The sequence below is a fragment of the Budorcas taxicolor genome, chromosome 8 (genome assembly GCF_023091745.1).
Source record: "Budorcas taxicolor isolate Tak-1 chromosome 8, Takin1.1, whole genome shotgun sequence".
In the NCBI taxonomy this organism is placed as follows: Eukaryota; Metazoa; Chordata; class Mammalia; order Artiodactyla; family Bovidae; genus Budorcas; species Budorcas taxicolor.
The window spans coordinates 13226674-13252625 of NC_068917.1; the positions used below are offsets into that span (position 1 = coordinate 13226674).

At 38.2% G+C, this 25952-nt stretch overlaps 1 protein-coding gene across 1 annotated transcript in view; it reads right to left on the reverse strand.

Moving 5' to 3' along the window:
- Window positions 1-25952, reverse strand: part of FZD3 (frizzled class receptor 3) — an 80567-nt gene that overhangs the window by 38063 nt on the left and 16552 nt on the right. Inside the window, exons 2-3 of the mRNA XM_052645058.1 lie at window positions 18489-18685; window positions 3512-4529 (exon numbers count right to left, since the gene is read on the reverse strand). Coding sequence (XP_052501018.1) covers window positions 3512-4529; window positions 18489-18685 — 1215 coding nt within the window. The remainder of the gene's footprint in view (window positions 1-3511; window positions 4530-18488; window positions 18686-25952) is intronic.

Here is a 25952-nt window from a genome sequence, read left to right on the forward strand (position 1 = left end):
TCTGAAGTAAAATCCTGAATGAAAACTAATATTAAAATTCTAGCATTTGAGTTTCATTAATACGAAGTACCCAGAGCAGTCAAATTCATAGAGAAATAAAGTAGAACAATGGCTGCCAAAGGCCAGGAGACAGGGAGGAGTGGAGAACTGCAGAATTTCAGTTTGGAAAGATGAAATTTCTCTTTCCTTCAAAGATACCATGACAGAGGATTTTACAGGATGATATACCGACTCTTTCAAAGAGCAGACAGTACCTATTCATTGTAAAAACTGTTTCAAAGAACAGGAGGAAAAGACCTCACTTTATGAAGCTATTACATCCTTGACACCAAAAAGGAAAAACATACGGCAAGAAAAGAAAAACTATTAATATCACAGTCTATATCTCTCATGAGTATAGACACAAAAATCTTAAATAAAACGTAAGAATTGGAATGTGAGATATGAACTTGGCCTTACTTGCAGCAACAGGATTTCTACAAAGAATATATAAGAGAATTTATACACAATTAGCACTAACAGAAGAGTTCAGCAGGGATGCTCAATATAAGGTCAATATATAAAAATCAGTGGCATTCTTGTAGACCAGCAATAACCAACTGAAAAATGTAACAGAGAAAAGATCTCATTCACAACTGAAACAAAAACTGTAAGGTACCTAGGAACAAATTAATGAATACATAAAGAAACAAAATGATACTAAAACTCAGTATCACAAAGACAGCAATTTTCCCTGGATTCATTTAAAACCTGAAAAAATTTCAACAAAATGCAAACTGTTTCTCCTGAAGAAATTATTCTAAAATTCAAACAGAAGAGTGCCAGGAACAGTTAAAATAAGTTTCAAGAAGCATAAGGTAGAGGAAACGTGGGACTGAAACAAGGTTGTTCAAACAGAGCAGTAAATAAGAGGGCCTAAAAATGGAACTTGTATATTACAGCAATGCATTACTATTCACATGGGCTATTTGACAAATGGTACAAAAAGCACTATTCACATGAAAAACTAAAATTGTCACTCATAACACAGATAAAAATGAATTTCAAAAGATTAGAGCTGTGAATTAAAAAATCAAATTTAAAAAACTGCTAGAAAAAAAACAGCAGACCATTTTTATGATTTTTAGAGGCAGGGAGGGATTTCTTAAAACACAAGAGGCAAAGAAAACACAGAGTGAAAAGACAAGCTAGAGAGCAGGATAAGATATCTGCAATGCAAGTAACTGAAGAAGAATTAAAACAAGAATAACAACAAAAGGCAAATAACCTGACAGAGCAGTGGACAAAGGCAACAAAGAGGCAAATCACAGAAGAGAAACCCCAAACAGCCAATAAGCATATGGAAACACCGAGGCGCAAGGGAAATAAAAACAAAAATCAAGGCAGGCTTGAGATATTGTTTCAAAGGTTGACAAAAAACCTAAAGCCTGACAACACCAAGATGGTGTGAAATGGGGAATTCCAATTCCATACTGCGAGTGTAAATTAAAATAACCATTTGAAATACAACTACACTTTTGGGTACAAACCCCATGAACATTCTTGGTCATGTACAAGGAAGATAGGTATTACAGTAGTAAAACACTTGGGAACTCTATATCCATCAGCAAAATAATGAGTAAATGAATTAAAATATTTGTACATTAAATCTCTCTACTGCAGTTAAAATGAACAAGTTAGTGGTACACATACTGTCATGTATATTCTCAATAACTTAAACATGGCATTTGCTAAAGTTTGGTACTGAATGGTTTTTTTTAAAAAAAGTGTATGTATGTGTGTGTGTAAATAACAGTAACAGCAGCAAAAATAAATGAAAAAATGAGTAGCAGAACTAACATTCGGGCACTTATTATACAGAAGGCACACTTCTAACTGCATGTAGATGCCTAAAGACAGTCCTAGAAGATAGATTCTACTATTTCTATCTAACACAATTACTCTTTAAATTTCTATGAGATTCCATTACTAATTCTAATAATAGATGAGGAATTGGAAGTAGAAAGAGGTGAAGTTGATCAAAAGCTATAAAACTAGTAAATAATAAGAGTTAGATATGAAGCCAGGATTCCTGACCCAGACTTTATAGCTTAATAACTGTGTCAGTTACTATACCATTTTCTATTCTTTTTAGAAATCCAACATTATTTCTGTAAGTTGGAAATAAAAAACACTTAGAGAACCTATGACTATAAAGAAATGAATACACACACACATTTTTGTATAGCTCAAACTGGTTCTCAAGATGCTGAAAGATTCTTAGGAATGTCTTGAAAATAGTGGTGTCCCAACTACTCAATTTACTAATTTACGTGTTTGAGGTCTGGTATTTTTCAGATCATTATTTCAGAGCCAAACATTATTTCTTTTATAGTCCTAAGATAATATATATTTGGAATCCTAGAAACCTTACATAAAGAAGCATATGATGTAATTCAATCATCTCATTCTCTCTCATTAGAGGCAAAATTTGATTACTTAGTTTCAGGCCTGAAAACTCAAGAGTTTTTAATAAGCAATTCTATCAAGAAATGTAATAAAATTTCAATTATTCATTTTTTCTGGTCTCTCAATTATAGGTTGGTTTTTTAAAAGCCAGTAGCTAATATTTATACAATAAAAATTTAATGTTGTGTAGAATTATTTATACCACAAAATAAAAAAGGAAATGGCATTTTCAGTCATCAAGTATTTACGAGAATCGACTATGTGCTAATCACACACTCCTTGTTTCCAGTGAAACTGGATCACTTCTTAAAAATGTCTTTTCTTCTCAGTCTACACATTCCCATTCTCAATGCCATCATCTACTAACCTACAGAACATGCTTTGAAAAAATATTAAAAAGATGTTCTTATGTTTAGAGTTCACTGTCTATGAGGGGAAAGAGCCAAGTAAACGGAAGTAATCTATAATGCATAAGTACTTTAATAAAGCGAGTAAGTCACTTAACATTTCTAAGCCTCAAATGAGATAGATGTTTAAGAACTCTAAATTATAGAGGGAACTTGAATAAATCATCTCTAAGGTCCTCTCTAGATCTAAAATTCTATGATTATCCGATCTCTTTAAATTAAAAGGTAAATCACAAAATATTCAGTATGCAAAAAAGAAAACTAAGACCAACTAAAAGATGAAACTGTTTGTACAAATGCATTCTAATTTTTTTCAAAACTGTTAAACTCCCATTCTAAGTATCAGTAAAATTTTCACAGACACTGTATTTTAATCAACATCTTCCCCTCAAACAACAAGCAACTATTTTGTGATAACAGAAGTAAAGTGCTTAAAAGCCCACGGCCTGGACTCACAAAAGTGATCTTTTAAAAGGAAGATGTTAACAGAAATGTGTGTATGACATTCTTACTACAATAAATTTGTTCATTAACTTCACTTCAAAATTTTAATGTTCAGGTTTTTCATGAAGAGTTAAAAAAAACAAAACAAAATAGCTAAGATTAGCTCTTTACACTGTTAAATACTCTGAAACTTAGAACAAGGTTTCCCTTACCTGATATGGACATGGAATGTGATATTCTCTGCAGCGTTCTTGTATCCACGTTGTTTCCCAGATGCTGCGGTAAGCTTGCTCATAAAAGTAGCATCCGATTACAACCAAGAGTGGTACGAGATACAGAATGCTGAAAACACCAATCCGGATCATAAACTTCACCAGTTTATCCTGGTTCTCCTTTTCTAATGGAATCTCAATTCGCACTCTGTTTAGGGATATAATGCCAGCTAAAAGGAGTGAAACCCCAACTACCACATACAGGCAGAGGGGTGCAAGAACAAAATACCTCAAGGCATCAACATCGTAGAGGCCAACAAAACACACGCCACTGATATTGTCACCTTCAATTTTATTCATCGCTAAAAGGATGATGGTCAGAGTTCCAGGGATGCCCCACGCACTGGCGTGAAACAGCAAGGCTTTCTTCTCAATAGCTTCACTACCCCACTTTGGCACGGCTGCCAAGAACCATGTAATGGTAAGAATCACCCACCAAACGCTGCCAGCCATAGTGAAAAAATAGAGTACCATAAAAAGCATGGTACAGGCTTTGTTATGAGATCCTTGGGTCACTGTGGAAGCCTTATACTGTGCAGGGCTGGATGCATTGCAGGCAACTCGGTCCTCAAGCAAAAACCCAATAAAAAAAATTAATGACACCATCATGTAGCAGACGGCATAAAATATAATGGGTCTTTCAGGATAACGGAATCTTGTCACATCAATCAAAAAAGTTAAAAAAGTAAACAACGTGGCAGAGAGGCAAATGATTGAAATCAATCCTATGAAATACCGAGCAAATGAAAGCTCTTCTCTCCTAAAGTACATATTTGGACAAGGAGGTGAACAATCACGCACGTGCAAAAAGGAATAGCCAAGATCAGGATCGATTTTCAGCTCTCGGGGACACCAAAAGCCATAGTCCCTCTGCACTGCCACTGAGGCTCCTTCAGTAGGATCGCCAGCTAAGTTCAGGTCCACCAGCCGAGGATACGGCTCATCACAATCAGGGAACCTGAAAACACAAGACAAGGATCATTTACTTACTGGGAACCTAATGATTTGGATTTCCACATTCAGCAGTTGTGGCTTATTTATGCTTATGTCCTTGGAGAACATTACGATATGTCGAAGAAATAATGCAAATATCTTGCTTGTGGGTCATACAATGAGATATTCCACAGTTGGCAAAAAAATGAAAAATGTATACTTAATTTTGTTTTGGCTTCAAAAATATTACTCTTTATTAAAACAGGTATAGCCATTAATAATGTAATTAATACTATTTATTTAGGACACAGTTTACAGTAAGATTTCAAACTATAAATAAGTATATATATATAAAATAAACATACATAAATAAAAAGCACCAGTAGAATAGTAGCTAAAAGTTATTTTTTTAAATGTTTAATTACAAGATAGTCCTCAATTTACCCTAGACTCAAATAGAACTTTCTTAAAAATAAGAGGTAAAAATCTTCCCTAGGAGAACAAGATGGCGGAGGAGTCGGTGGACGTGGAGTACATCTCTCTCCAAGGATACATCAGGAATACACCTTTAGACACGGAAGTGCATGAAGAACACCAGCTAACAGTGGACAAGAGTACCTGACCAGTGGAAAAGAATATATAGAACCACACAAAACTTGGTAGGATGAAGAACTACAGGGAAAAACAGGAGTGTTAGTAGGACTGGACCTGCCCTCGGCTGGTGGGGGAACTGAAGCAGGGGTCTGATCCCTACATGGGGGCAACTGTCTGAGTCAGAGGAGAAACGTTTAAGGCTGAGAGTGAAACAGCTGATCTGTGGCAGCCTAAATGGAATGTGACTCAGACAGTCCTTGCAGCAGCCATACATACCCCGGGGAAGGAATGCTGGTCCCCTGGAAGGCGCCGCAGCTGGGAGGTGGAGCTTAGGGATTGTGGAGCAATCCCAGGGCGAAAGCTGCTGTTGACTGCAGAGAGATGGATTAAGGGGATGTGAGGGAGAAGAGACAGACTGAGGGCATATGAGGGAGGAGATCGTGGTGGGAAATGCCTGTGGAGGAAAGCTACGCAGCCATGGAAGCAAGGTGATATTGCTGAGTCACGGGTAGGGGCTGGAGCCATCACCATAGCCTCTCTCTCCCCACACGCCAGCATCAGCAGCTGAACAACAGAGAGGCTGGCCCATCAAATGCCTGACACACTGAACTACAGAGTAGGACCCCACCCAGGGTGCCACTTTAAGTGCCAGAGGCGCCAACTTACAGACTAGGATCCCAGCCAGGGGGCCCCCTCTATGTGCCTGACACACCGAACAACAGAGAAGGACCCCAGGCAAGGTAGCCCTCTAAGTGCCTGAACAGGTGGAGCTACAGAGACAGACTGGCCAAAGAGGCTTTTTGATTGCCAGCTACAAGAGGCTCGAAAAAAGACTCTGATAGGGACATAACTCCTATAGTGGAGGCAGTCCGTGTCCTTGCACACTTGGCGCTGCCAGGGTCCCTGCAAGCCAAGCAGCTGCGCCACCTTCACGCTCAATTCTCACTGGGGCAGAGCTGCCACAGGCAAAAAAAGTCTTGGATCTATGCCCACAGGGTCGCTTCGGTCATGTCCAACTCTTTGCTGCCCTGTAGACTGTGGCCTGCCAGGCTTCTCTGTCAGGGAGTGGGGCTCCCCAGGCAAGAACACTGGAGCATATTGGCCAATACTGGTTGCCATACCCTTCTAGAGCACTGTATTTCCTGCTGCCCTAGCCACCAACTCCCCTAAGTACCTGGTGCTGCCAGAACCCCTGCAACCCAAGCAGCTGCACCACCTCCACACCTGGCCCTCACGGGGGCAAACCCAAGTCCTCCAGGGCAGCTGCAGGAGCAAACCCCAGTGGAGGACCCACATGTATAGGTGGAAATAAAACCACAGTTGAAACCCAGTGGCAGTGTGGCTAAGGAAGAAGACCTAAAACCTTACCACCAGCTGTACAAGCTGCAGATTAAATCCACACGATCAACTAGGCAGACTCTGTGTCTATGGAATATATAAAAGGCCATTGAGAGCTCCCACAAAAGAAAAATCACTAGTTCTGATAGCTGTGGACACTGGAGGCAAGAACATACAAGAGTAGGACCAGATTAGGATCTGAGCTGCTCACACAGCAGGTCCAGAGATCAGCACAGTGTCGGAGGGCAACCTAGGGAGGTAATGTGGACTATGCTCCCAGCGAGGGAAAGGACGCTGACAGCAATGACTCAAGAAATACATTTATTATTCTTATTTTTTGACACGTTCTGTAGATTCTTTTGGATTTTTTTTCCTCCCCCACCCCCCTTTTTTCCCCTCTGTTGTAGCTGTCGATTTTATCGGCACTATGGAATCAATTAAGCTTTTGAGCTTTATTTTTTCCTTAGTTACATTTTTTATTGTTGTTATAAACCTCTGCCTCTGCATTGGGCTTTTGCAGTTCTGTGGAGTTTTCCTTTTTTCTTTTCTCTTTTTTTTATTTTAATTTTTAATTTTTTAAGCTTATTTTTATTTTTTCTACATTTACTCCTTTGTTTGCTTTTCCTACGGTTCCTTTCCCCTTGCAGTTAATCTTTAACGTATATAAATCTTCTTTATCTACCTCTATCTGACTTTGCATATCTATTCTTCCTTTTGTATCTTTCTCTCCTTTCCTCTCAACATATTCGTTAGTTTTATTTTCAATGCTTTATTCCCCAGTTGGCACCTTGCTTTAGTTTTGTTTTCCAGTTTGTGCTTTGGCTAGTTTTGTTCTGGTAGATATAATTTTTGGTTTCTTTTGTTCACTGGGTCAATCTATTGTACTTTATTTCTGTTGGACTTTTCTGATTTTGCCTATGGGTATATATGTGTATATTCAGTCACACTTTTTAATGTTGTTATAAACCTCTGCCTCTACATTGGGCTTTTGCAGTTCCTTGGAGTTTTTCTTTTTTCTTTCTTCTTCCTTTTTTTTTTTCTCTTTTCTTTTTATAATTTTAATTTTTTAAAACTCATTGTATTTTTGTACATTTAGCCCTTTCTTCACCTTTCCTGTTTTTTTCCCCTTGCAGTTAATCTTCAATGTTATAAAATCTCTATTTAAATTTGCATATCCATTATTTCTTTTCTTTCCTTCCTTTCCTCTCAACATATTTGTTAGTTTTGCTTTCACTGCTTTATTCTCCACTTGGCAACTTGCTTTAGTTTTGTTTTCCAGTTTGTGCTTTAGTTAGTTTTGTTCTTAACTGGTAAATATAACTTTTGATTTCCTTTGTTTGCCGGATCAATCTACTGTATTTTTGTTGGACTGTTTTGACTTTGCTCATGGGTGTATATGTATATGTGTATATTCCATTATTTTAATTATTATTTGCCTGATTTTGTAACTGCCATTTGTCTGGGGTTCATCGTTGGTTTCTCATTTTTGGATATTTGTTTTAATCTCACTTAATGCCATAACACACCACTTGTGGAATCTGTTTCTGACCAGAGATCAAGCCCTGAACCTCTGGAGTGGGAGCACTGACTGCAAGACCCTAGACCACCAGAGAACCAACCCTAGGGAGTATCAAATAGTGAGAACTCACACAAAGGAAACCACTTGAACACAAGACCCAGTGTCACCCAACCACCAGTAGCATCCTGTGCAGGACGCCTCATCTAAGCAACAAACAGAACAAAAATATGAATTCAATCAGCAGCAGATAGGATTACCACCTCACTCAGCCTTACCCATCAGAGGAAAAACAAACAAAAACTCAGCACAAATCTCACTCTACACGAAACTTACGGAAACCACTGGACCAGCCTTCAGTTCAGTTCAGCCACTCAGTTGTGTCTGACTCTTTGTGACCCCATGCATCGCAGCACGCCAGGCCTCCCTGTTCATTACCAACTCCCAGAGTTCACTGAAACTCATGTCCATCGAGTCAGTGATGCCATCCAGCCATCTCATCCTCGGACGTCCCCTTCTCCTCCTGCCCTCATCCCTCCCAGCTTCAGAGTCTTTTCCAATGAGTCAGCTCTTCACATGAGGTATCCAAGGTACAGGAGTTTCAGCTTTAGCATCATTCCTTCCAAAGAAATCCCAGGGCTGATCTTTAGAATGGACTGGTTGGATCTCCTTGCAGTCCAAGGGACTCTCAACAGTCTTCTCCAACACCACAGTTCAAAAGCATCAATTCTTCGGCGCTCAGCCTTCTTCACAGTCCAACTCTCACATCCATACATGACCACAGGAAAAACCATAGCCTTGACTAGACAGACCTTTGTTGGCAAAGTAATGTCTCTGCTTTTGAATCTGCTATCTAAGTTGGTCATAACTTTCCTTCCAAGGAGTAAGCATCTTTTAATTTCATGGCTGCAGTCACCATCTGCAGTGGTTTTGGAGCCCCCCAAAATAAAGTCTGACACTGTTTCCACTATTTCCAATGAATTGATGGGACCAGATGCCACGATCTTCGTTTTCTGAATATTGAGCTTTAAGCCAACTTTTTCACTCTCCTCTTTCTTTCACTTTCATCAAGAGGCTTTTTAGTTCCTCTTCACTTTCTGCCATAAGGGTGGTGTCATCTGAATATCTGAGGTTATTGATATTTCTCCCAGCAATTTTGATTCCAGCTTGTGCTTCTTCCAGCCCAGTGTTTCTCATGATGAACATCTAATGCCTAGCCTTCTAAAACTCTTTCAAAAAATTGCAGAGGAAGGAACAGTTCCAAACTCATTCTACAAGGCCACCATCAACCTGATACCAAAATCAGACAAAGACAACACACAAAAAGAAAACTACAGGCCAATCTCACTGATGAACATAGATGCAAAAAATCCTCAACAAAATTTTAGCTAACAGAACGCAGCAACACATCAAAAAGCTCATACACCATGATCAAGTTGGGTTCATACCAGGAATGCAAGGATTCTTCAATATATGCAAATCAATCAATGTGATATACCATATTAACAAATTGAAAAAAAGATCATATCATCTGAGTGGATGCAGAAAAAGCCTTTGACAAAATTTAGCACCCATTTATGATTAAAACTCTTCAAAAAATGGGCACAGAAGGAACCTTCCTCAACATAGTAAAGGGCATATATGATAAGCCTACAGCAAACATTATTCTCAATGGTGAAAAACTGAAAGCATTCCCCTAAGATTTCACCACTATATTCAACATAATTCTGGAAGCCCTAGCTATAGCAATCAGAGAAGAAAAAAACCAAAAGGAATTCAGATCAGAAAAGAAGTAAAGCTCTCACTGTTAGCAGATGACATGATACTGTACATAGAAAACCCTAAAGACAGTATCAGAAAATGAGTAGAGCTAATCAGTGAATTTAGCAAAGTTGCAGGATACAAAATCAATACACAGAAATCACTGTCATTTCTATAAACTAACAATGAAAAATCATAAAGAGAAATTAAGGAATCAATCCCATTCACCACTGCAACAAAAAAAATTAAATATCTAGGAATAAACTTACCTAAGGAGACAAAAGAACTGTACACAGAAAATAACAAGACACTGATGAAAGAAATCAAAGATGACATAAACAGATGGAGAGATATTCCATGTTTCTGGGTAGGAAGCATCAAAATTGTGAAAATGACTATACTACCCAATGCAATCTACAGATTCGATGTGATCCCTATCAAATTACCAATGGCATTTTTCACAGAACTAGAACAAAAAAATTCACAATTCATATGGAAACCCAAAAGATCCCAAATAGTCAAAGCAGTCTTGAGAAAGAATGGAACTGGAAGAAGCAACCTTCCTGACTTCAGATTATACTACAAAGCTACAGTCATCAAGATAGTATGGTACTGGCACAAAAACAGAAATATAGACCAACAGAACAAGATAGAAAGCCCAGAAATAAACCCATGCACCTATGGGTACCTTATTTTTGACAAAGGAGGCAAGAATTAACAATGGGGCAAAGATAGGCTCTTCCATAAATGGTGCTGGGATAACTGGACAGCTACATGTGAAAGAGTGAAATTAGAACACTTCCTAACACCTACACAAAGATAAACTCAAAATGGATTAAAGACCTAAATGTAAGACCAGAAACTATTAAAATTCTTAGAGGAAAACAGGCAGAACACTCGATGACATAAAGCAAGATCCTCTATTACCCACCTCCTAGAGTAATGGAAATAAAAACAAAGTAAACAAGTGGGACCTGATTAAAGTGAAAGCTTTTGCACAGCAAAGGAAACAATAAGCAAGGTGAAAAGACAGCCCTCAGAATGGGAGAAAATAATAGCAAATGAAACCAGCACTTTCTGTCATTCGACTTTGCAACGTATCTAAAATCTGACCACTTTCCACGTCTTCCACGGCATTCACCCAGTTTGAGTTATTAGTACCTCATCCTTGGATTTCTGGAGTGGCTTCTAGTTCATCTCCATTTGTACATAAGAACCAGAGTGATCCTTTAAAGACATGCCACCCCTGTGCTCATGATCATGTCTCTTCAGCTCAAAATCTTCTAACTCACTCAGAATCAAATCCAAATTCCAAAAGGAGCTCTAAAGACATTCCCCAACCCCAGTGCTTTCTGATCGTATTTCCTTCCCTTCTCCCTTACTCACATGGCTCTAGCCTCTGTGGCGTCCCTGCTGTTGGGTGAATATAACCAGCACGCGTCCACTTCAGAGGCTCTGCACGTGCTGCTCTGCTTCTTCTGCCTGGACTGATCTTCCCTAGATATCGGTATCATTTGTTCTCTCATTTCAGTCACGTCCCTGTTCCACTGTCTCCTGATTAAAAAGGACTTCCCTCATGTCTCCACAGTGTACCATGTCACCTCGCTCTATTCTTTCTTATTGGCATTCACTGCTATCTGACATTAGCTATTTATTTATATCCTACCATTACAACCATCACTAGAACTGCAGATCCATAAGAACAGACCATGTTTTGTTCACTACTCATCTTCACTATCTGGAATAGTGTCTAGCACATGGAAGACATCCAATTAATATTTGCTGAATGGATGACTGTTGACTAAATATTTGCTGAATTGATAACTGTTGACTAAACATATTCATATAGCCCTTACCCAAGTTAACAGCTTCCCTGGTGGCTCAACTGGTTAAGAACCTGCCTGCTAATGCAGGAGACTCAAGAAACATGGGTTTGATCCTGGGGTCGGAAAGATCCCCTGGAGAAGGAAATGGCAACCCACTCCAATATTCTTGCCTGGAAAATTCCATGGACAGAGGAGCCTGGTGGGCTATATATATAGTCCATGGGGTCTCAATGAGTTGTACATGACTAAAAGCTCACCACACATACAAGTTAATTAGAAAGATGACTAGAAGGAGTATGGAAGACATTTGAGCTGTACAAAACTGAGAGCAGAGATATCTGATGAAACATAACTAAAACCAGATAAGGCAGTGAGAATGAGACAGCTACGAAATTAGTTAAATAAAAGCAACAGAATCTACAACTGACTGGATGTGGTAGCTTAGGTCAATGAAGGAGGAATATGCCTTCCAGGAATTTAAAAAAAAGTGAGCAAGGAGTAAAATCAATTTTAGATATGTTGAAGTTGAGGTACTTGAGACAAATTCAAGTTAGGATATCCAATGGCTGCTTGTTACACAGATTTGGAACTTACCAGAAAGATGCCAAGGAGTGGATTTAGGAGTCATCAGCATGTGAGTAACAGTTAAAATCAGTGAGATGAAATTGTCCAGGGGAAGCATGTAGAATCAAAAAGAACAGAAACAGACTGCTAAGAAGCACCAGGAAGAAGACGATGCAAGAAAGGAAACTGAGGACGGGTCTGAGATGTAGCAGACCACAACAGTTTGCACGAAATGCCAAAGTGATTTTCAGGAAAGGAGGACAGACTGAGGTTGAGGGGAGTAAGGGTCAAATATGGAATGAACGTGAAATGAAATATAGGTTTGAAGTGAGTGACATAGATTTGGCGTAAGTGCTGAGGAGAATGAATAGAAACTGTCCTGTTGACCACATTGGAAATTGACTAAAGACAAAGAGCAAATAGAGCAGCTATGGTTTAAAATGTCTATAAACAGAAGAACAGATAAGCAAAATACAGTAATCTATACAATAGAAGACAAGAAAAAGGAAAGAACTATTAATGAACACACAAACATTGAGTCTTGAAAACAGAACAAGAAAGCAATCTTAACTCAAGCAAAATAAGATTTATACAACGTATGACTTTATTTGTATGAAGTTCTAGAATATACAAAGTAATTATCTAGGAAGGAGGCTAAACAGTAGTTGCTTCCAGGGGATGGTATAGACATGGACTGACTAGCAAGGTACATGAGAGCGTGAGGTAATGGTAATGATCTGTTCTATATCCTTCTAAGGATTTGGCTTTCTAAGCTGCAGGTTTTTGTTAAAACTCAGGTGCTATCTTTCAGTTCAGTTCAGTCGCTAAGTCGTGTCTGACTCTGTGACCCCATGAACTGCAGCATACCAGGCCTCCCTGTCCATCACCAACTCCCGGAGTTCACTTGGACTCACGTCCATCGAGTCCGTGATGCCATCCAGCCATCTCATCCTCTGTCGTCCCCTTTTCTTCCTACCTCCAATCCCTCCCAGCATCAGAGTCTTTTCCAATGAGTCAACTCTTTGCATGAGGTGGCCAAAGTATTGGAGTTTCAGCTTTAGCATCAGTCCTTCCAAAGAACACCCAGGGTTGATCTCCTTTAGAATAAACTGGTTGGAGCTCCTTGCAGTCCAAGGGACTCTCAAGAGTCTTCTTCAACACCACAGTTCAAAAGCATCAATTCTTCGGCACTCAGTTTTCTTCACAGTCCAACTCTCACATCCATACATGACCACAGGAAAAACCACAGCCCTGACTAGACGGACCTTTGTTGGCAAAGTAATGTCTCTGCTTTTCAATATGCTATCTAGGTTGGTCATAACTTTTCTTCCAAGAAGTAAGCGTATTTTAATTTCATGGCTGCAATCACCATCTGCAGTGATTTTGGAGCCCCCCAAAATAAAGTCTGACACTGTTTCCACTGTTTCCCCATCTACTTCCCATGAAGTGATGGGACCAGATGCCATGATCTTAGTTTTCTCAATGTTGAGCTTTAACCCAACTTTCTCACTCTCCTCTTTCACTTTCCTCATGAGGCTTTTTAGTTCCTCTTCATTTTCTGCCATAAGGGTGGTGTCATCTGCATACCGGAGGTTATTGATATTTCTCCCGGCAATCTTGATTAAAGCTTGTGCTTCTTCCAGCTCAGCGTTTCTCATTATGTATACTGCATATAAGTTAAACAAGCAGGGTGACAAAATACAGCCTTGACATACTCCTTTTCCTATTTGGAGCCAGTCTGTTGTTCCATGTCCAGTTCTAACTGTTGCTTCCTGACCTGCATATAGGTTTCTCAAGAGGCAGGTCAGCTGGTCTGGTATTCCCATCTCTCTCAGAATTTTCCACAGTTTACTGTGATCCACACAGTCAAAGGCTTTGGCATAGTCAATAAAGCAGCAATAGATGTTTTTCTGAAACGCTCTTGCTTCTTCCATGATCCAGTGGATGTTGGCAATTTGATCTCTGGTTCCTCTGCCTTTCCTAAAACCAGCTTGAATATCTGGAAGTTCACAGTTCACGTATTGCTGAAACCTGACTTGGAGAATTTTGAGCATTACTTTACTAGCGTGTGAGATGAGTGCAATTGTGTGGTAGTTTAAGCATTCTTTGGCATTGCCTTTCTTTGGGATTGGAATGAAAACTGACCTTTTCCAGTCCTGTGGCCACTGCTGAGTTTTCCAAATTTGTTGGCATATTGAGTGCAGCACTTTCACAGCAGCGTCTTTCGGGATTTGAAATAGCTTCACTGTAATTCCATCACCTCCACTAGCTTTGTTCGTAGGGATGCTTTCTAAGGCCCACTTGACTTCACATTCCAGGATGTCTGGCTCTAGGTGAGTAGTCACACCATCGTGATTATCTTGGTCATGAAGATCTTTCTTGTACAGTTCTTCTGTGTATTCTTGCCACCTCTTCTTAATATCTTCTGCTTCTGTTAGGTCCATACCATTTCTGTCCTTTATCGAGCCCATCTTTGCATGATGAAATGTTCCCTTGGTATCTGTAATTTTCTTGAAGAGATCTCTAGTCTTTCCCATTCTGTTCTTTTCCTCTATTTCTTTGCATTGATCGCTGAGGAAGGCTTTCTTATCTCTTCTTGCTATTCTTTGGAACTCTACGTTCAGATGCTTATAACTTTACTTTTCTCCTTTGCTTATCGCTTCTCTTCTTTTCACAGCTATTTGTAAGGCCTCCTCAGACAGCCATTTTGCTTTTTTGCATTTCTTTTCCATGAGGATGGTCTTGATCCCTGTCTCCTGCACAATGTCACGAACCTCATTCCATAGTTCATCAGGCACTGTATATATCAGATCTAGTCCCTTAAATCTATTTCTCACTCCCACTGTATAATCATAAGGGATTTGATTGAGGTCATTCCTGAATGGTCTAGTGGTTTTCCCTACTTTCTTCAATTTAAGTCTGAATTTGGTAATAAGGAGTTCATGATCTGAGCCACAGTCAGCTCCCGGTCTTGTTTTTGCTGACTGTATAGAGCTTCTCCATCTTTGGCTGCCAAGAATATAATCAATCTGATTTCGGTGTTGACCATCTGGTGTAGAGTCTTCTCTTGTGTTGTTGGAAGAGGGTGTTTGCTATGACCAGTGCATTTTCTTGGCAAAACTCTATTAGCCTTTCCCCTCCTTCATTCTGCATTCCAAAGCCAAATTTGCCTGTTACTCCAGGTGCTTCTTGACTTCCTACTTTTGCATTCCAGTCCCTATAATGAAAAGGACATCGTTTTGGGGTGTTAGTTCTAAAAGGTCTTGTAGGTCTTCATAGAACCATTCAACTTCAGCGTCTTCAGCGTTACTGGTTGGGGCATAGACTTGGATTACTGTGATATTGAATGGTTTGCCTTGGAGACGAACAGAGATCATTCTGTCGTTTTTGAGATTGCATCCAAGTACTGCATTTCAGACTCTTTTGTTGACCATGATGGCTACTCCATTTCTTCTAAGGGATTCCTGCCCGCAGTAGTAGATATAACGGTCATCTGAGTTAAATTCATCTATTCCAGTCCATTTTAGTTCGCTGATTCCTAGAATGTCGACATTCATTCACGCTTGCCATCTCCTGTTTGACCACTTCCAATTTGCCTTGACTCATGGACCTGACACTCCAGGTTCCTATGCAATATTGCTCTTTACAACATCGGACCTTGCCTCTATCAACAGTCACATCCACAGCTGGGTATTGTTTTTGCTTTGGCTCCATCCCTTCATTCTTTCTGGAGTTATTTCTCCACTGATCTCCAGGAGCATATTGGGCACCTACTGACCTGGGGAGTTCCTCTTTTAGTATCCTATCATTTTGCCTTTTTATACTGTTTATGGGGTTCTCAAGGCAAGAATACTGAAGTGGTTTGCCATTCCCTTCTCCAGTGGACCACATCTTTAGATTTGTGCATTTCCTTGTAAAGTTTTAAACAGAAAAAAAACACAAAACTAAAGACAAATGTTTGGTGAAGGACCTGATAAAATATTTGTGAGGACAATAACTCTAATTTATTTTGAAATACACTCAAAGAATAATGTAGATTAGTGGATCAGCAGAGGGATGGACAGATATGATAAAGCAAATATAATAAAACAATGACAGAATCTGGACTGTAGTGGAAAAAAAAAGGAGTTGCTATGGTTTAAATAATTAAATATGCAGCATAATTAATTTGTAAGAAATTAGTTGAACTGGTCCAGCTAGAGATCTGAACAAGTACAGTAGAAGGAATAAGTTCAAACTGTTAGCAAAAGTACTATTTTATGTAATGGACAACAAAGCTTAACCTAAGAAAAGAAATCAGATCAGGAAGGGACCTATTAGGAAAGGTGAGGGAAAACCCCAAAACTTTGGGGTATCCATGAAACTGAAAAACAGATACAGTATGAACAAGGATATGAGAGATGTGGAAGAATGAAAGGTTATTATGAAAGATCAGGTTTGTCAGAATTTAAGTAAGAATTCAGAGTTAGGCAATTCCAGGCAAAATAGTGAGGACATAAAATAGATTTAATACTATCAAAACAGAGATCATAATGACATTTCTATAGCTGTACATAACCGATTAAAATAAAAAGACCACTAAACAATAGGAGCTAGACACACACATAAAATAGGGTTCCTGCCGAGGTAATTCATAACTGTTGGTATAAACACCAAGAAGTTTAGATTTCCAAAAGAGGAACTATAAGTATTTTAAGGTTTGGGGGAGACAGTGGATGACTGGTTTGATGGGGCTAGATAAGAGAGTATGTCAAATAGGTGGAAAAAAGCGTGGACAAATAAGAGAAAGCAAATTGTCAGTGAACTGACTACAAGTAACTAATACATGTTTTAAGTTTTCCCATCTATCAAATGACAGTAACAACATGGGCTTTTTACCTATTTCCAAGAGCTATTGATAGATGATAAATAAAATTAATTTTAAACATGAAGGAGAAAAAAAGTATTCTGTGCAGCACTGCCCATAAATGCAAACTCTTGGAAATAAGTTAAATGACCATCAGTAGAAGATGGCTAAATAACTATAGAAAATTGGTCATTACACAGCAATTAAGAGGAATGAACCAGACTAACAAAGATAAACACAGATACAGATATAAACACAGATACATAAACAACATTATATATGTATGTGTATATATATATATGAAATGTAAAAAAGTATATAATGTTGCTTATGGATATATATGTAATGTACAGTAAGAGTATAGAAACAGACATAAGAATTAACAACAAATTCAACATAATGATTATCTCATCTCTGGGGAGAAAAGAAGGAAATGAAATCAAGATGGATACTAATGAAGGAATTTTCAGCTCCACCTGTACTGTTTTATTTCTTTAAAAAAGAAATCTGGGGCATTCCTTGGTGGTCCAATGGTTAGGACTCAGTATTCTCACTGTCAGGGCCCCAGGTTCCATCCTTAGTTGGGGGAACTAAGATCCTGCAAGCCATAGGGATCTTGGGTATGGCCAAGAGAAAAAAAAAAAAAACCTGAAGCAAACACTGCAAAATACTATTGGACAAAGCTAGATAGTAAGAGTTTTATAGGTATTCATCTATGCTTTATCCTCGAAATATGTAAGAACACAAAAAGGTATAACATAATATAAAAAATTCAGTATTACTACCATACACGTTATTACTAACAATTATGTTCTCTTATACAAATCTATAAGACTATCAGGTAAATATCCGCAAACCTTTAGGAAATGCTTACAGTCTATATATTGGAAGTGATTTGAAAAGTATCTGACATTTTCTGGGTCTAAGTATGTTAATACACGACAGTAAAACAGAACTGAGGGACTTTCCTGGCAGTCCAGTGGTTAAGCCTCCGTGCTTCCAGTGCAGAGGGCATGGGTTCTATCTCTGATCAGGGAACTAAGATCCCACATGTTGCATGGTCAAAAAAACAAAATTGAAAAAAAAAAAAAGAAAGAAAAACAGAATTGACAGAACTACTATAGTTATTAACACTGAAATTATAAAGATATTCAAGTCCCATTAAATCATCATTAAAGATATTTAGTAATGAGGCAACAAATGATTATGTTCTCTATATCTTCTAATCTTTTATAAATGGCATTACTTTTATAATCAGAAAAAAAACTGTAAGGGAAAGATATCAACAATCTATATCTTGATTATGTTTTTCTTAATTATTTTAAAATTTTCTTCATAGAAATGTTTTTCTTTTTCCACCTTTTTCATTTCATTCCAAATTCCTAAGGAAATGAACAGCTCTGAGGCATGAAACTTCTGTTCAAAATTATAAGTAATATACACACTTCGAAAAGTTCTTAAAAACTGACGAACTTGAAAACCATTTTAAACATGCTGTAAAAGAAGCAATGGTCCATGAAAAATCTATGATTTCCGCACCTACTGCATTCCATATCTTCAGGCCAAGGAACACCAAACATCTCCATGAGCTTCGAACACTCACTGTGAGCCCGCTGACAGAGCCTACGGCAGGGAAGTGTGACACGGCCGTATTCCATACAGACAGGAGCATAGAGTGCACAGAGAAATGGCCGGAAATCCCGAGAGCAATCCAAATTCACCATAGGGTGGAATGGCTAGGGAAAAGTTCAAATCAAATCATTAGATGAAGAGCTGTATACAAGTTAAAGCTTTCTTCATATATAATATGGCAATATTCTCGCTTTTTCTGTTTTAGAAGACTTCTGAAGGCAATTAAAATTTTCTGAAGGAAGCTTTTCTTTTTTTCAACAAAACCCTCTTCACAGAGAATCACCTAGAGATTCTGATTTGGTTAAGTATGAGGTGTATTGCAGAATCTATATGGATATTTTAATTATCACAGGTGATATTAATGAAAAGGCCTGGCTGAGAACAACAAATAACAATACAGTCCATTTTACAAAGAAAACTCCACAAAAGATACGTGTCAAATGCTCAGAAACCTAATTACAGCTTGGTAATGGGATTACAAGAGATTTCAATTTTCTTTTTCTTATGTACTTCAATTTCTGTATTTTTGTCAACTAACATATATCAATAGGAGAGGAGGACAAAAAATGAAAGGAAAGGGTAGGAGAGGAAGTTCAGTTCAGTTCAGTTGCTCAGTCGTGTCTGATTCTTTGTGACCCCATGAACCACAGCACGCCAGGCCTCCCTGTCCATCACCAAATCCCACAGTTTACCCAAACTCATGTCCATTGAGTCGGTGATGCCATCTAACCAACTCTGTCCCTCCTGCTTTCAATCCTTCCCAACAGGAGACAAAGAGTAGTTGTTATCATACACAGTAGTACATGTTTTGAGGTGGCAGGTAAAGGAAGTGGTATCACTTTGGTCTCATATTTTCCTGTTCTTTTTACATTAAAAGAAAATTTTAAGAACATAAACTAGAGTTCTTTGAACTCTGAAATCATATGATGTAAACACAGCTAACACTGTAAGCTGATATTAAGGAAACAAAAAGAAAAAATAGTGGCCCCAAACATAAAACCATACTAAAATTACCATCATAACCTCAGGAATAGATCAATTATCCCAAGAAATGTACATCTGGACTTTTGACTACCAAATATTTTTTTCATGTTTATATAACCAGTTTCAGAGTCATTGCTGATTTTTAACTAATAACATATTCTCACCACAAGTCCTTTCCACTAAGACTCAATCAATTTATTTCTACATTGATATAAAACATTTTCCAGAAGCCTTCTATACACAATGCTGTCAAAAAACCGAGAGTCACTTAGAGAAACTGGTGTTAAAAGAAGTTAACTGTATAAGAGATGTGTAACTGATACATAACTGTATGTGATGATCACTTTATCAGTTAATATCACTATCACTATATATATGTATTAATAAATATAACACTATATATAATATCTATATATACTATGTATAATAAATATAACATATGTTTATATATAATAACATAAAACAAACTATATGCAATCAGCACTTCCAAGCAAGAAAAAATAATTTTAAATTAATAACTTTAAATCAATGTTTCCATCAAGAACAACTTCAAAATACAGGAAAAGTTTTAAAGTATCTATTGAAGGCTGCTACTGTTAAGTTGCTTCAGTCTGTCCAACTCTGCATGACCCCATAGACAGACGGCCTCCCACCAAGCTCCCCCGTCCCTGGGATTCTCCAGGCAAGAACACTGGAGTGGGCTGCCATTTCCTTCTCCAATGCAGGAAAGTGAAAAATGAAAGGGAAGTCACTCAGTCGTGTCCGACTCTTAGCGACCCCATGGACTGCAGCCCACCAGGCTCCTCCGTCCACGGGATTTTCCAGGCAAGAGTACCGGAGTGGGGTGCCATTGCCTTCTCCATTGAAGGCTACTAGAGAACTACTAAACAAAAAGAACTAGACAGACCAGGAATCAGAGAGCAGGGAGGTATGCAGAGGTGGCCTGGTAAGCGCAGCCACTTCTCCAAGGAGGTATCTGGTAAACCTGGGTGTAAGGCAAGAGACTGGGAAGCAAGTTTTGCCCAGGGTGATGCTAGAGAACCAAGAAACCAGCAGGGCTCTGGTAGTCGTGCAAGACCATAGACAGTACGTATATATGTAACCGAATCACCTTGCTGTACCCCCTAAAACTAATACAACACTGTTAATCGATGATGCTCCAATATAAAATAAAAATTAGAAAAAAGAAAAAGACTACAGATAAAATTCAAAAGTGACAGATGGGTGAACACGGAAGTTCCTAGGTTTGGGCCTGACACAGAGCTAATTTTCCCTTCAAGATATTTGAAAATTCTGGAGATGCACAGGGCAGGAGGTTAAAAAGCTAAGCATGAAGCCTCTGAAAAGCAGAGTGGAGATTTTGGCAGTGTTATCAGTATGAGGAAACATAAATTAGAGGCTCAAGTCCAACTAGGGGACATGAGTATAACTCACTCGCAGCTGGAAGCCCCTCCCCTGAGTGACCACACTTCAGCAGTGGGGGCAAATGACAGGGAGGCAGCGACCTGTCAAAACTGAAACCCAGCCTCAACTCAGCTCAGTCCCAAGACTGCACATGAGAAATATGTTTGAGAAAATAAAAGATGAAGGATTCCAGAAAATTGGAATCGATCATAAGAGGGACCAAATGGAAATTCTCTAAGTGAAATACATAAATGATGAAATTAAGAGCTCATTAGCTATATCAGAAGAAAGAACTGGCAAAATAGAAAACAAGGCAATAGAAAATATCCAAACCAGAAGCACACAGACCAAAAACTACTGAAAAATACAGAAAAAAGCATAACAGATGTGTAAAACACATGAAAATGTTTAGGATATACATAACTGGAACCTCAAAAGAAGGAAGAAAGAATGAACAGAGGCAATATATAACAAGATGAGGGTCAAGAATTTGTCAAAACTGATTAAAGACAACCCACAGAGTCAAAAAGTTATGCAAATCCCCAGAATAATACTTACAAAAAATACACCTAAGCATATCGCATTTAAACTGTGGAAAACCAAAGAAAAATATCGTAAAAACAACCAATGGGGAAAAAGACACCTTACCTTCAATAGAACAACTACTGCTGGACTTTGGAATACTATAAAACAACAGAATGACTTATTTAAAGAGCTAAGAGAAAACAACCGCTCACCATAATACTATGGTCAGCAGAAATACCCTTTAATAAGTGAAGGCAAAGTAAAGACATTTTCAGATAGACAAAAACATAAAAATGACTGGCCCAAACCTACACTAAAAGCTAAAAGGAATTTAAGATGAAAATTCAAAAGGAATTAAAATCTACAAAAAAAGTAAATATGTGGGAAAATAGAAATGAATATTCTCTGTAAAAATAAAAAACAATGCCTTAAAAGACATATAAAATACAAAATAATTATGTGTGATAATAAAATTATAAAGACAGGAGTCAGAGGAACATTAATGGTAAGGTGATCAAAGTTATTTTTATTAGAATACTGTAAGTCAAGAGTACATGTCATAATTTCTGGGGTAAGCAATAAAAGAATGCACAACTAACTAGGTAATAGAGAGAGAAATAGAATAATACAAAGGAATTCAAGATAGAGAGAAAAAGGCCAACAGTTTGGAAAAATGAAATCAAATAATAAGGTAGTAGATATTAACCCAAGTACATCACCAATTGCATTATATATAAATGAACTACCAACTACCTAAGAGAGTAAGATTGTTGGACTAAGTACAAAAAAATTTGCTGACAGGAATGTAAAATGAGGCAACCACTATGGAAAAAGTTTGGCAACTACTCAAGCAGTTAAACATAAAACTGCCACATTATCCAGCAATTCCACTTCTAGGAATATACACCAAATAATTTTAAATCATGTTTAAGCAAAAATAATCCTGCTTATTTAACTTATATGTAGAGTACATCATGCGAAATGCCAGGCTGGACAAAACAGAAGCCGGAATAAAGACTGCCAGGAGAAGTATCAATAACCTCAGATATGCAGATTACACGACCCTTACAGGAGAAAGCGAAGAAGAAACAAAGAGCCTCTGGATGAAAGTGAAAGAGGAGAGTGATAAAGTTGGCTTAAAACTCAACATTCAGAAAACTAAGATCACGGCATCCAGTCCCATCACTTCATGGCAAATAGACAGGGAAACAATGGAAACAGTGTCAGACTTTATTTTTGGGGGCTCCAAAATCACTGCAGATAGTGACTGCAGCCATGAAATTTAAAAGACGCTTACTCCTTAGAAGAAAAGTTATGACCATCCTAGATGGTGTATTAAAAAGCAGAGACATTACTTTGCCAACAAAGGTCCGTCTAGTCAAAGCTATGGTTTTTCCAGTAGTCATGTATGGATGTGAGAGATGGACTATAAAGAAAACTGAGTGCCGAAGAACTGATGCTTTTGAACTGTGGTGTTGGAGAAGACTCTTGAGAGTCCCTTGGACTGCAAGGAGATCCAACCAGTCCATCCTAAAGGAAATCACTCCTGAATATTCATTGGAAGGACTGATGCTGAAGCTGAAACTCTAATACTTTCACCACCTGATGGGAAGAACTGACTCATTGGAAAAGACCCTGATGCTGGGAAAGATTGAAGGCGGGAGGACAAGGGGATGACAGAGGATGAGATGGTTGGATGGCATCACTGACTAAATGGACAGGAGCTTGAGCAAGCTCCAGGAGTTGGTGATAGACAGGGAGGCCTGGCGTGCTGCAGTCCATGGGGTCGGACACGACTGAGCAACTGAACTGAACTGAAGCAAAAATGTGCATATGAATGTTCATAACAGAGTAGTGTTTTCATAATAACCAAAAAGAGCAAAATAAAGTAAAAGCAAGCAAAGGAAAGGAAATAATAAAGAAGAGAAATCAATGACACTCTAATCAGAAAATCAACTATTAAAAAAAAAAAATCACTCAACCCAAGAGCTGGTTCTTTGAAAACTTCAGTAAAATTGATAGGCTTCCAGTAAGAATGACTTAAAAAGACAGAGAGAAACACAACTTAATCAATATCAAGAATGAAAAAAAGGGTATCACTAGATACTCTACCGACATTAAAAATATAATAAAGAAGGACTTCCCTAGTGGCCCAGTGATTAAGAATCCGCCTGCCAACACAGGGGACAAAGCTTCGATACCTGGCCCAGGAAGATCCCTCATGCTCCTGAGTGACATGCCCGTGTGCCACAACTACTGAAGCCCACACACTCTACAGCCCATCTCTGCAACAAGAGAAGCTACCACAATGAAAAGCCTAAAAGGAAAGAGTAGCCCCCACACTCTGCAACTAGGGAAAGACTACACGCAGCAACGAAAACCCACAACAGCCAAAACTAACTTTCACTTTCCAGTAAAAATGTTAAAAAATATGTAAGTAATATTACAAACAACTCTATGCATATAAACCAGACAATTTAGATGAAGTAGACCAATTCCTCTGAAGTCAGACTACCAAAACTCACACAAGATGAAACTGATAAGCTGAACAGTCCTATAACTATTCAACAAATTGAATTTGTAGTTTAAAATCTCCTGAAAAAAGATATTCAGGCCCGATGCTTTCATTGGTAAAATCTAACAATTTTAAAAGAATACCAATTCTACACAGTCTCTCCCAGAAAACAGCAGAGAACTAATCTGAACAAATTCTATGAAGTCCGGATTACTTAACATTCAGTTTAGTTCAGTTGCTCAGCCGTGTCCGACTCTGAGACCCCATGGACTGCAGCAAGCCAGGTATCCCTGTCCATCACCAACTCCTGAGGTTTACTCAAACTCATATCCATTGCATCAGTGATGCCATCCAACCATCTCATCCTCTGTCATCCCCTTCTCCTCCTGCCCTCAACCTTTCCCAGCATCAGGGTCTTTTCCAATGAGTCAGTTCTTCCCATCAGGTGGCCGAAGTATTGGAGTTTCAGCTTCAACATCAGTCCTTCCAATGAATATTCAGGAGTGATTTCCTTTAGGATGGACTGGTTGGATCTCCTTGCAGTCCAAGGGACTCTCAAGAGTCTCCTCCAACACCACAGTTTAAAAGCATCAGTTCTTCAGCGCTCAGCTTTCTTTATAGTCCATCTCTCACATCTATACATGTCTACTGGAAAAACCATAGCTTTGACTAGACGGACCTTTGTTGGCAAAGTAATGCCTCTGCTTTTTAATATGCTGTCTAGCTTGGTCATATTTTTCTTCCAAGGAGTAAGCGTCTTTTAATTTCATAGCCACAGTCACCATGTGCAGTGATTTTGGAGCCCAAAAAAATGAAGTCTGTCACTGTTTCCCCATCTATTTGCCATGAAGTGATCACAGAGAGTCAGACACGACTGAGGGGCTAACACTTTCACTTTTCAGGGGGACTCAAGTCAATCCATATATCCATAACAACACTGTTTATGGATTGGAGATTCAACATCTGATCTCTAGATTTAGTAACATTTCTGTCAAAATCCAGTAAAACTTTTAGTAGTTAAAGACAAGCTTATTCTAGATTTTATACGAAAAAAAAGTAGAATAAATGAAGTAATTTTGGGAAAAAAAGGGGGGAATCATACTATTCAATTTTAAGATTTACTGTATAGCTAATAAAAATCAAGACACTGTGGTATTGGTGGTGAAATAGACACAAAGATCAACAGGACAGTATAGACAACCCAAATATAAATCTATACAAGGACAGATAACTGATTTTTGAGGAAGAAGCAAAAGCAGTTCAATTGTGCAAGGATAGACAGCCTCTCCAACAAATGGTGCTGAAGCTAGTGGATATTGACAGGCAAAAAAATGAAACTTACTTTATACAAATTACCTCAAAATTGATCATAGATTTAAATGTGAGACATAAAGCTATAAAACTTCAGAGAATTTGCAGACCCACTAAAGAGTTCTTATAAATGACACCAAAAACACAGTCCCTAAAAGGAAGAAAACTCGGTAAACCAGATTTCGTTAAAATTTAAGACTTCTATTCTAGACTTTGTTAAAAGGATGAAAAAGCAAGATATAGACTAGAATAAACTATTTACAAACTACATTTCAAACAAAAGATTTGTATCTAGAATATATAAAGAACTCTCAAAGGTCAAAAGTAAAAAACAATTCAATTGAGAATGAACAATAGACATGAACAGACATTTTATCAAAGAATATATATGAATGGAACATGAAAAATGTTCAATATTATTAGCCATAAGGGAAATGCAAATTAAAATCATGTAAGATATCACATCACATGAGAAAAGCTGAATGAAAAATAATGAAAATACAAAATGGTGGTAAGAATGCTGAGAACGTATGTCTCTCATACACTGCTGGTAGAATGTAAAATGGTAGAACTCCTATGGAAAATAGTTGAATAGTTTCTTAAAAATTCAAATACATGCTTATCATATAACC